The sequence below is a fragment of the Macroventuria anomochaeta genome (genome assembly GCF_010093625.1).
Source record: "Macroventuria anomochaeta strain CBS 525.71 unplaced genomic scaffold BU25scaffold_36, whole genome shotgun sequence".
NCBI classification, from domain to species: Eukaryota; Fungi; Ascomycota; class Dothideomycetes; order Pleosporales; family Didymellaceae; genus Macroventuria; species Macroventuria anomochaeta.
The window spans coordinates 322,993-334,692 of record NW_022985397.1 but is presented as its reverse complement, the minus strand read 5'-3'; the positions used below and the strand labels follow the sequence as shown (position 1 = coordinate 334,692).

The 11,700-nt window shown below is 51.0% G+C and overlaps 4 protein-coding genes across 4 annotated transcripts in view; 1 reads left to right on the top strand and 3 right to left on the bottom strand.

Annotated features, from left to right (window-relative positions):
- Window positions 1–2,797: 2,797 nt before the first annotated feature.
- BU25DRAFT_176914 (permease of the major facilitator superfamily) lies at window positions 2,798–5,056 on the bottom strand. The gene is made up of 5 exons (XM_033700869.1): window positions 4,500–5,056; window positions 4,356–4,451; window positions 3,955–4,302; window positions 3,678–3,901; window positions 2,798–3,625 (listed from the first exon to the last, which is right to left on the bottom strand). Exons 1-5 carry the CDS (start codon window positions 4,706–4,708, stop codon window positions 2,952–2,954), a joined length of 1,551 nt encoding a protein of 516 aa, XP_033557779.1. The 5' UTR covers window positions 4,709–5,056; the 3' UTR covers window positions 2,798–2,951.
- BU25DRAFT_177005 (uncharacterized protein) lies at window positions 5,057–6,805 on the bottom strand. The gene is made up of 2 exons (XM_033700871.1): window positions 6,760–6,805; window positions 5,057–6,674 (listed from the first exon to the last, which is right to left on the bottom strand). The coding sequence occupies exon 2, from the start codon at window positions 6,561–6,563 to the stop codon at window positions 5,406–5,408; it is 1,158 nt and encodes a 385-aa protein (XP_033557778.1). The 5' UTR covers window positions 6,564–6,674; window positions 6,760–6,805; the 3' UTR covers window positions 5,057–5,405.
- Window positions 6,806–7,437: 632 nt separating this feature from the next.
- BU25DRAFT_400656 (HET-domain-containing protein) lies at window positions 7,438–10,735 on the top strand (the record flags this gene model as incomplete). The annotated part of the gene is made up of 2 exons (XM_033704974.1): window positions 7,438–8,520; window positions 10,376–10,735. Exons 1-2 carry the CDS (start codon window positions 7,786–7,788, stop codon window positions 10,733–10,735), a joined length of 1,095 nt encoding a protein of 364 aa, XP_033557777.1. The 5' UTR covers window positions 7,438–7,785.
- Window positions 10,736–11,085: 350 nt separating this feature from the next.
- BU25DRAFT_400655 (TPR-like protein) overlaps window positions 11,086–11,700 on the bottom strand; it is a gene marked incomplete at its 3' end in the record, with an annotated part of 5,191 nt that continues 4,576 nt past the window's right edge. The window contains exon 10 of the mRNA XM_033704973.1: window positions 11,086–11,676. Coding sequence (XP_033557776.1) covers window positions 11,086–11,676 — 591 coding nt within the window. The remainder of the gene's footprint in view (window positions 11,677–11,700) is intronic.

The following is an 11,700-nucleotide window of genomic DNA, read 5'->3' as shown; positions in this document are numbered from 1 at the left end:
GCCACAAAAGTTTGAGTGAGAAACTTGTTCATATAGGTCTATAGACTACTCCGCCAGAAAATCTCATGATAATAACCATTGTGTGTGGCTCTACAGCCTCAATTTTGGATTGACGATTTTGGTGTTTCGGCGCATTGCGCGAATCCGCGCATTGCGCGCACAGACACGGTACTGATGTGGAATGTTAGTGAGAATCTGGAAAAGCATCTGCAGAAGCTCGATTGGAGGGAGATGGACGAAGCCTTGGCTTATCTTTGGGCACAACAGATCACCCGTGCCGGACACAATGAAGTTCCCCTGAGGCTCGCGAACAACCTTGATCAGGTTACTGGTGATCTGTCTGAGCGTAAGTTACCTTTCCAGCAAAAAGTTTCACTGACTCCATGCTGATGCTAAATACGCTAGTTGACCGTGAAGCTCTTGAAATCGTTGTCAAAGGCATGCGGTGTGCCTTGACGGCATGGGATTCAAAGATTTCTTGCTTGCGTGAACTTTTTGGGAACATGGCAAAGAGTGGGAGGGGAACTACATAAAAGCCATAGTTGGTGGACCTAAAGTGCGGTCGGTCAACCCTAGCTCAACAATTCTTGACTGTAGGTCTAAACCTACAAAGATTTGTCAGACGTGATGATTCTGTTAGCCAGCGGTCCGTTGCTGTGTTTGCCAGCGGTCCGCTGCGCTGACTGTCCAGCTCATTCGGTTAGTTCAGTTTGCTTCCCCATCCCTTCACTGCTATTCCCTTCTACTGTATAGTCCCGATCGATCCTCGCCATAGCTCACAAGATAGATCAATCAACTCAACCATCTCAACCCTTCCACAGATCCACATACAAGAAAGCGTCATGGCTTGGTACAGTATTCACACAGTTTTTAGGTTTCCCCTTGGTTTTCCTCTCTCAACATAAACCCTGTTGTTCCCTTCACCGTTTTGACTCTTTTTGTCGACATCACAAACCCATTCTTGCTCCGTTCACTCTCTCTCCTTCCACTCCGCACCACACCATTCTCCTTCGTTGCCTCCCGCCTGACAGTCAACGCCCTTCCTTTCAGCCTGCTCAGGTAAACCTTCGACGGAGTGAATCAGCGAAACGTAGCAACTTTGGAAGTTCAGCCCATCAGATGCTTTTGGTCCTCAAAAGCTCCCCACCCAAAATTTGACATGCTTCCTTCGTTCGAGACAAAGCCATGCTATGATGGGCGCAGTATTCGCGGACTTGATTTCGATTGGATTGACTATCAGGATGTTGAAGAAGGTTTTAGATGCGGCGTCCAGCATTCCAATACCTGCAAGCTGCAACACGCTACATCTACGGGCTTGATTAGGTCCCATCATAAGCACTTACATGCCGCATACATCATCCAGTCTGGACTTCTTTTTGGTACAGCAAAGCTGAATCTCTTGTATGGCCACTTCCGGTCGCCACTCTGTGTATGTTTTGCACATTGCATCACGATTTACTGTCCTCTTCGAATCATTCTCTTTCTATCATAGACTACTAGCGGCTATTGCTGTACCCGCAACGGCACCACAATCTTAAGCCAGATCTATCAGCCATGTAAGAGCTCGACCCATAGCTTTTACATGCTGCGGCACGAATCATCAGGGCGCGGAGTAGGCACACATAGCAGACGACATATGCATGGCCAATGGTGTTGCAGTAAATGCAATAAGTGAAGGTGTAACCGCGCAGGGCAGTCAGTCAGGGGTAACCGCGCGAAGCAGTAAAAATCTGTATATATTGTTGTGTTCTTGTTCAGTGTTCTGTCTCTCCCACTGGGCCATCAGGGTCTGTTTTGATGACGTATCTGTCGTTCCGACAGAGGTAGAAAGGGCTTGTTGGAAAGGTCAAGAGCACTTCGCTAACACACGTGGCACACATGACCTCTATACTTCATAAACCGTCACAAATGGTCTCTGCCAGAATTTCGAGAGGTTCGATGGGATGAATACGGGTCAGCAGCTGTGGTGGAGTGGGGTCTGTATAGGCCCAACGTGGCAGAGCCTGTATTGTCTGGCAGATGTGTGTATCGGTGCTTACCAAAATGTATGAACCCCTCTAAGTCTGTTACACTAGCCCATGTTTTCTACGTCATGCAGAAGCGAGAGCTCCCGAGTGGCTGTATGTCTTTGGTTCGACAGATGTGACACGCTGGTAGACCTACTGCAGGACATACACGTGGATGATGACCACTCACAAACTTGTCCGTACAGCAAAACCAAGGTTCACATGTACTGTCTGTATCATGGTCCCAAACTCAGGGGGGTCCATACATTTTGGCAACCATTACAATAGGACAGAGGTACTTTTCACCCTCGTAGCAGAGTAGTCTGGAGGGTGTCACTAATACGAAGATACAGTGTTCTGCTGACTTTGCGAAGGTAAGGAACTGCGGTAGGAATTCCCGGTGCTGTGGTGGAGAGAAGACTTATTGTCAGACCTCTGAGAACTCGTTTCAGCTTGCAGAATCCGTCGGCCCAACGTCTTCTGTTTCTTCAGCAACGCTAACATCCACAACGTCCCCTTCGCGTCCTCCACCTCCGCAAACACTCCTGCAGCAACTTCTTCTCAGGATGCGAAAGTCCAAATCACCGAAGCACGATCAGAACAACACCCACTGCAAATGTCACCGCAAGGATTCATGAACAAAAGTATCAGCCGTAGCTGCATGTGTATGAAAGCGGCGGATATGAGCCTGCTGAAATACGGCGTACAGACCCCGCAGGGTTGTGGGGAACAATGCGTCATGGGAAATGGATGGTCGGGGGCAAGTTCCTCGATGAATTATCCAGGTTGCGCAAGGGTACACAAGGCCCCGTTTACTGTATGTAAACCACGCTTATAGAGATTGCGGTCATGGAAAGGGGCCATACGAATATCATGAACAGGAATGCAGTGCTAGACTGCCCCCTTGGAAGTTTGCAGTGCCACTCACAACATGCACCTTGGTGCTTAGATCATGTATCGATAACCCTTCTGCAGCACCCTCGCCGCTGCAATATCGACCCCCTCTGCCTCCGCCGTCTTTCTCAGCTTCTTCATATCCTTCTCCGTCAACTGACTGTCCTCATTCTCCATCCTCGCCATCTGCCTATTCTGCGCCTCGAGGTAGAACTTCATAGTCAAGAAGCACGCCAGACTCAGTACCTGCAGTCCGATACACACCCCCAGAGCGGGTCGATAATGTGGCTTCGAGCTCGGTAAGTAGGTGAATGGCGTCCAGATCGACGCCGAGTTACCGATAGAGTTGATGAAGGCTAGTGCGGCGGCGCGCTTGGCGGGTGGACGCGGGATGGCATTGGAGATCCAAGCGTAGATCGTGCCATTCTGGGCGAAGACGAAGTTCATCAGGAAGAAGGAGAAGTAGCGCGGTCCGAAGTCGTCGGTAAACATGAAGATCAGGAAGCCGATGATCGAAATGAAGACAGGGTATGCGAGGAACCAGAAGCGTTTACCGAGGTGGTCTGATAGGTAGCAGTGGCCGTAGGAGTAAAACACCATGAAGACATAGGGAGGAGCCACGAGGAGGAGCGAGATGATACGGGTGTAGCCCAAAGTTTGCGTGAGGGTCGGAAAGAAGTTTTGGAAGCCAGCGGAGCCAGTGATACCCATGTAGGCGATTGCGACTATTGAAGGTTACTGTCGAACTCTGTGGCAAAAGGAAGAGTATTGACTTACGAATGTAGGTCTTGGGGTCTGTGAAAGCAAGCTTCATGCCCTTGATCTGGCTCATGCCTCCAGCTTCATCGACATCAGCTTCGGCAGCGTCGATAGCAAGACGTCTGACGGCCACACGCTTCATCTCCGGCGTCAGACCTTTCCAGGTCTCTGGGAAGTCGGGTAGAATGAAGATTGCTGCAAGACCAACGGCCATCGTGATGGCGCCTTCAATAATATAGAGCCTGGATCGACAACGTTAGTCGGCTGACACAATTGCTACTGCGCACAAGCTTACCATTTCCAAGCAGCCAACCCAAGACTTCCGTCCAGCCCGCTCAAAATGCCTGCTGCGATGAGGGTACCGAATGCGCCAGAAACCAGCGAACCAGCGTAGAAAATAGCGTTGCGTTTTGCCAGCTCTTCCTTCGTATACCATTTACTCAGGTAGAATAACGCACCAGGAAAGAACGGTGCTTCTACAATTCCGAGGATGAAGCGCGCTGCTACGATTCCTGAGTAGTTGTGCACTTGAGACGTTACGCACGAGACCAAGCCCCAAGCGACAGTGGCGCAGCCAAGATATAACGACGGTCGACCGACCCAGTTGAGGATGATGTTAGAGGGTACCTGCATCAGGATGTAACTTCATCACTGTCAGCTAATGCTATGGGAAACAGAAAACCAGGGACGACGTACCCAACAAATAAGATCGAAAGACCAGTTTGGTACTGGTCGCCATTAAGGCCCAAGTCCTCCTCCAGACCCTGTAGACGCGCTGCGGCGTAGTTGTTTCTAATGTTGATTAGCATTGCGCCCCTCACATGCAGCGGTTCTGCGTACCTGTCGATGTAGTTCATCAAGTAAATGGTAATGAGGACCGGCATGATTCGCATGTCAATCTTCCTCCTCAACTTCTTCTCGATCTCAAGCTCCTCCGCGGATAGATGGCCATGATGCAAAGCCTCTTCGCGCACTGCTTCGAGATGCTCCGGATCGTTGAATCCTTGGCCCATCACATCGTGGTCCTTGTAGTCCATTTCTGTGGCCATGGCGACGTTAATGATCCTTCAGAAATGAAAGACTGCAGGTGACAAGCAGTCGGGCGTAGCCGCGGGAGGATGCTTGCCAAAGCTTTATATACAGATAAGATTACCGCTAAACTCTGGGGTAGAGTCTGGGGTAGCACTAAGCACATGTTGATGACGGAGATGGCGGCCAGGATAGCCGGCTGATTGGTCAACCCCGCTCAGAGCTTCGCAACGAGCACAACGAATGCTCGCCCAAGCCTGACGCACGTCTTGGAGAAGAGCGGCAGCAGGAAAATCGGCTGATGAACAAAGGACCGATTCGCTGGATGACGTTTCATCGGTGGAAATGCCGTGTCAGCGCAGCAAACGTGATTCATCGGATGGCGTCGCATGATCAAGCATGAAGGTCCAACTTCGGCAGTTCCGTTGTGCAACGCTGATGACCAAGGAAAGTGGAGCCGGTCTGCGGGGATAGAAGTAGCATTTAAGTACGTAAATAAAGAGGATATCTCAAACCAAGGAAATTCGTAAGTTGGGCCGCTGCTGCTATTGCGCAGAAAACCAGACGCTAGGAACATATAAAAAGCCTCGAGGAGAGGGCGGTTTTGTGGTAAGGAAACGCGGGTATATGGCGAAGTCCGAAAAAGAAGCCAAAAGCCCATCTCAACACATCCAACAACACTGTGCCCAATCGATGAGAAGACATTAACTCCCTAGCTCACTGGTGGCCTTGGGGATTGTACGGAGAGTACTGCGGTGGCATGGCATAGTGCGCCTGTTGTGCATAGTCTTGAGGGTTGTACGTGTACTTCTGCTCATGAGCACTCTGTTGACTTTTACGCTTCTGTCGTTCCACATGCTCCTCTCGTGTCTCTTCCATTGTAGGTAATTCCGCTGTGAATTGCTTTTGGTCGAGTCCTGGCGAGCGGAGGTAGTCAGACGGAGCGTATGAGCTTGGGCGAGAGCTCATGGGACTTTGGTAATCGTTCGATACTTGCGACCAGCGTGCGTCTGACAGATTTGGCGAGGTCGATCCGTCGCTTGCATTCGAAAGGCGATGGCTTGGATGTAGAAGGCCTGGTGATGGCTGCGCGTGATAGTAATCTCCGGGCAGCTCCATGACGGTGTTGTTCTGGCCTAAGAGCTGACCTGGAGGAACGAATTGCTGCTGATTTGGGTGGTGTGGTTGTGTGGGTGAGCGCGCAGGTGACATAGGCATGTTGTACGGTTGCATATTTGCGTGCTGCGGAGATGGGCCTGACGATCCTGGTAACCTGCTGGACCGGTCTGCAGGATTGATCGTCTTGAGTTTGCCTTTATCCATCATGCCCTGTAACACGCCTGAGTCCAGTAGCTCGGCTTTCTTGATCAGACGCTCGACAAAGACCTTTGAGGCTGCTTTGTTTTCCTTCTTTACAAAACCGGCCATGGTCATGTTGCATTTGATTTCGATATCCTCGCGCAAGTATAGTCCCTCAGGTGGAGCCCCCAGACCTAGCTCTCTGGTTTCGGCAGGTTCATCAGGCTGGTTGCCGCAGATCTGCCACTTGTTGCGCATGTCTACACCAGCAGGCGCATAGATGTGCGTTTGCAAACCCCATGGCATATCGTGAAAGCATCCTTTGAACCTGATAGCGCCGCTGCCCAGCTTTCCAATGCCAGGTATGTACTGGATTCGTTGCGAGATCTCGTACCAGGTCGCGTAGAATTCGTCCGAGGGCGCGTCTCGTGGCGCTTTCACAGCTTCGAATCCTGTTACGAGAGGGTTCAGTTCGATGACTTCGCCATGGCTGTGTAGGATGTCGATCGCCAACTGTCGTGGGATGAAGGACGGAATAGGCGTGATGTTGGTATATGTTGTCTTTTTGCGCATCATCTTGACGGTTGCGTGCTGAGAGTTTGAGTGAGATATTACGGTGGATGAGTGTTGCGCAGAAGCGAAGGCGTCGTAGGGCAGTAATATGCTGACAGTCCCTGTACTACGGCCCTGCATATGTTAGCTATGTAAGCTCACGGCTCACAATCAGCAACGCGCGATAATGCGTCATGTGCTTGGCAGGGCATGAACTTACAGCCCGGTAAACTTGGCCAAAGATCGATGGTCGTCAGTATCGAAGACAAGAAAATGACAACTTCACGAAAGAGAGATTGCGCTTCAAGAACCCCTGGTGTTACTGCAAAACAGGTCACATCGTACAGCCGGAGGGACTTGTTCCCGCAGCGAGACCGTATTCTGGGATCATCTGTCGGTAAGCGGTCGGCGCGCGGGGCTGGAAATGTTGAAGATCAATTCGCCAAGCATCTGCCAACGCGGCTGGAGGCGCGGTTCACAGTCCATGGATGCGCCGCCGCCAATTTATTGTTTCGGTAGCGACTCATCCATCTTTTTTCTGCGCTCCTCACTGACAATCAATGGCTCGGAAGCCCAAACTCCCGGGTTAGTACAACGCGCAACAAGCCGCTGTGCAAAGAACGCGTCGAAGACTTTCTGACGCTGAGTGAAATGCCTGGGTCGGATTGCGCAAGTTCGTGGGCGATAGAATGCTGTGAGCTTGTGAGATTGCGTTGCTGATGGGTGGCGGCGTGTATTGCATGGATATCCTTACTCGATGCTGCCGTAATACCGGCGAGATCTTTGAGAGGAGCCCGACAGGCTTTTGCCGCAAGACGTGTTGAGGTAATCTAAAAGGCGGACGAAGCTGATCGAGGATCAGTGAGTATGTTGAAGCGGTCGATGGTGTTTGTGTCACTTTCGTTGTTACCACAATGAAAGCTTGAGGATGACGTAATGCGACTAAACGACCATATCCACATGCGAACACTCTTTCCTGAACATCATATCATACATACCTTTACTCGTGCAGCAAGACGCCAACTCGACGTAGCCCAACACTTCGAACGGACGTGGTGAAGATGTGTGGCTGCCCGATCAGGAACAGGCAATTGCAGCCGCCTCAACCTAAACAAGGTTGCTGACCACAGGAAGCTGAACACCAAGCCTCAGCTTTCCCATCATCATTTTGCGGCAGAGTCACAAACATTATGCAATTGCATAAGCACCAGTCGAACAACGGCCCTAGCTCCACCCATTTGAACGTATGATGGCTCTGAACGATTGGAATCTTTTGCACGGGGATGCACATGAGAACACTGCGAATGGTGTGGATTCGTCGTCATTCAGTCACAACCCACTCGACCACGACCAGGCGTCTATACGACTCCTTCGGATATTACCTAAGCGATCCGAGTTTGGACTCATACAGTGCGAGCTGATACATGCCACGGTGGACGCTTCGTATACTTGCCTGTCGTACGTCTGGGGACCAGCTGCTAGACAGCGTCTGATATTGATCAACGGCAAGCTGTTCAAAGTACGAGAAAATCTCTGGCAGTTCCTCTCTGCGACTTGTCAAGCTTACCAACAACTCTCATCGATATGGTATTGGATAGATGCTTTGTGCATCAATCAGGAGAATACCGTGGAAAGAAATCACCAAGTGGCGCAGATGGGAACCATCTACCGTGGCGCACAAAGTATGTTGATCTGGATGGGCATTGACGAATCTACTACCCGTCTACTGAAAGTTGCGCTCGAGGCTTGGCGGCTCATGGCAAGGTGCAACACTTTTTCGCAATTCCAGGATGCCGGAACTCAAAACACAGATATTTGTAACCTACAAGTTGCGAAAGATCTTTTGGGGTTTATGCTTCACGTCTATTGGACTCGAGCTTGGATCACGCAAGAAGTGCTTCTCGCACGTAACATACAACTCTTGACAGACAGGGCTTCCGTTGAAAGCGAGCAGCTTCGACCCATATGCTATCTGAGGCAAGTCCTTACCTCTACATTCCCGGTCACCTGTTTAGTCGGCGAAAATGCTTTACTCGGCGCAAGATCACTGAAGTATCTCGAAGAGATGTTCTCGCCCCGTCAACACGAAGAGCGCAAAGTAATCCAGCTTCTCGATGATTTTCCAGGTAGAGCTTGTGAGATCCCTCGAGACCGAATCCACTCACTTGGCTTTCTGGCATGCGACGGAGCCCTGGTCCCAGTGAACTACGCCATGTGCGACCGCGAGTTCTTTTATAGCTTGTTAAGAGCGCTGAAGGCCTCCATTACCTGCCTTTGCTCGATAGCTACCGTGGCTAACGCTCTCAACTACTCCGTACAAGCCAACGAGAAGGGCCACTCTTGCCCGACTTTCCGGCTGACTATGGAAGTGACTAACCTCGCAGACCTGCCAGCGACGCAACGTCTCAGTATCCGCGCTCTTTGGCACAGAACGCGTCTCGCCACAGCATCTCACTGCTGGGATTGCGGGACATCTGTCAGCCACGAAGGTAGCAGGTACTTATGTCTCAAGAGGTATTGCTCTATGTTGAAAGGTCATCTTGTCGGCATACGCTATCGTTCTCCTCCTTCCGTATCAGAAACCCGAACATTGGCGATTAAGTTGGAGCCAAGCAAGATATATCCAATTACCAGCCGAGCTGTCAAAGTACAATACTTGAAGTCGAACCTGATCAGCATGGTACTATATGCTGACGAGCTATTCTACTTTGTCCAGACTGCTTCTACTCTGGACATAACACTGTCTAGGGCCGGCATCTGTTCGAAGATTTCAGGCGATGGAGGAACCTTGGACATATTGTAGCAGGTCACTTCGTGCTCACATAGCACATAGCGACAATGAGTATTCTGAGGCCAAGCTCCTTGCAAGGCTTCCGAGTACTCGCCAAGGCAAGCCTACATGTTTCATGCAGCTAGCCTGTGAGGTGATATGCAGCAGGGCTCAGCCTTGCAGGCAACGCTGTCGCCTACCGCTTCCAAGAGACTCCCCCTGTATTCCCATCTTCGATTCTCTAGTCACGCGAATCTGCAATTGTCGCCGGTAGCTCATCCAACCTAGCATTTCAACTAGCCATTTACCATCGCATTCCTTGCTATTATGATGGAGTTTAAACGAACTAGTACGAACATGAAAGCTTCTTCGAGAGGCAATCCAACGCCCGAGTTCAGAGATGTTCCGCTCCACAGGAATCGGTCCTCGATACGGTTTATCGAGATTCTTCTAGCCCTCTCGCAGACAGGCTTGATCCAATGCACGACGTCTCTTCATACTGTTGACAGCCAATGTCATTGCCTTTCGTATATGTGGGGCTCATCAGAAGCTAAACGCATCATACTGATCGACGGGGAAACTTTCGAGATACGAGTCAATCTGTGGAAGTTTTTGCGGGCGGCAAGGACAAACCTACGACCTCGGAGCTTCTTTTCTTGTCGCGTCCCCGCAGCGATACAAAAAGGCCGACCTTTCGGACCCTCGGGTCCCAAAGGCTATATACACCGCAACATTTCTGGATAGACGCCATTTGTATTGACCAGGACAACATTCTCGAGCGGAACTATCAAGTGGGCCAAATGGGCTTGATCTTCTCGCGCAGAGGGAGTTTTGGTATGGCTACGGTGCGAGCACCAAATCACTACCTTCTTCAGCTTCTGGAAAAACTGTCTCCTGCTCAGAAGCGCCACACGAAGACTGGGACTGGGCACGGGTTGAGATTTGCTGGAGTGCGTTTGCTACTGACGTATCCTAGAAAAGAGCTTGGATCAGGCAGGAAGTATTGTTGGCGAAGAGCTTGGCGTTGCTGACAGGTGCAATCGAGATTGTTCCTCGAGCTCTCAAGGGAACATGGTGGCTTCCAATGTATCTAACCGGAAAAAAAAGCGGATGCTTAAAGGGAAATCGATGGGACGTTGATTGTCAAGTATCTCAGCATGTTGGACAGAGGCTTTACGGCGCGAATCCTCTGGTCAAGCTTGTCGGTGGTTTTCCTGGGCATATAAGCCAGATTCCACAGGACCAAATCTACAGCTTGTTGTCTCTAGCAGACATCGCGCACAAACTGCCAGTAGATTACCGCGTACCAGCCGAGGAGTTCTCCCTTCAACTGATTGAGACTCTGCACCGAACGTTGTGTCTGTACTCATTGGAGTGCTTGGCAAATGCGATGCCATCTGCTTGCAAGATATGTACCATTCGCTGAGGTTCTACATCCGTGGCCTCGATCGCCGTGTAAAAATATAAGCTCCGCTGGAATACGAAAATGTTCTCAGACAACAAAAGTCAGAGTCCCGTCATTCACTGATCGATAGATGCCCGTACAGTGTATCCACCGTCAATTCTCGTCCAGGGCAGCTTTTCTGCTTGAGATGAGGCCGTAAGCTCTACATAGACTGGCTACTCCCCGCATGTGCTAGACGCCGTGTCTATATCCTGACTACCAGTAGTACCATACTACTATCTGCATGCAAGTTTGCAAAGCTTGTATGCATCGTGCTTATTATTGTGTTCGTACACAAGTCTACAGCCAACACTCGGACTACGCAGCCAGTGTCACGTCCCTAGATCGAGGCTCTCTAAACGCCACAGGTTCAGCGTCGCTGTAGAAGACTCAGTGTCAGGATGGCTAGGCCTGAGGACTTGTGTCTGTGCTTGAACGCATGCTTCCATTAGCGATATAGCCTCCTGCTTGCGACCTTGCGACCTGAGCGTGAACGCGAGGTTGGCCATTGCCGTCAGCGTGTCTGGATGGTCATCTCCAAGCATCTTCTTCCTTGTCTCCATCACCCGTATTTCTAGGGTTTCGGCGTCAGCAAACTGCCCTTGGCTCCATAACACCAACCCAAGCTGGCTGACGCTGGTGAGCGTGTCGGGGTGCTCGAGCCCAAGCACCTTCTCTGACCCTTCTAGATCTCGTCGATGCATCGCTTCTGCGTCCTTGTACTTGCCCTGCCTCGACAGCACCGACCCGAGCTGGCTGACACTGGTGAGCGTCTCGGGGTGCTCGAGCCCAAGCGCCTTTTCGCACCCTTCCAGCGCTCGTCGATGCATCGCTTCTGCGTCCTTGTACTTGCCCTGCCTCGACAGCACCGACCCGAGCTGGCTGACACTGGTGAGCGTGTCGGGGTGCTCGAGCCCAAGCGCCTTTTCGCACCCTTCCAGCGCTCG

Coding starts and splice junctions, on each gene's coding strand:
- BU25DRAFT_176914 (XM_033700869.1), bottom strand. CDS start 4,708: ATGGCCACAGAAATGGACTACAAGGACCACGATGTGATGGGCCAAGGA. Junction 3,902..3,954: donor GGGTTGGCTGCTTGGAAATG/GTAAGCTTGTGC, acceptor TTGTCGATCCAG/GCTCTATATTATTGAAGGCG. Junction 3,626..3,677: donor AGACCCCAAGACCTACATTC/GTAAGTCAATAC, acceptor AACCTTCAATAG/TCGCAATCGCCTACATGGGT.
- BU25DRAFT_177005 (XM_033700871.1), bottom strand. CDS start 6,563: ATGATGCGCAAAAAGACAACATATACCAACATCACGCCTATTCCGTCC.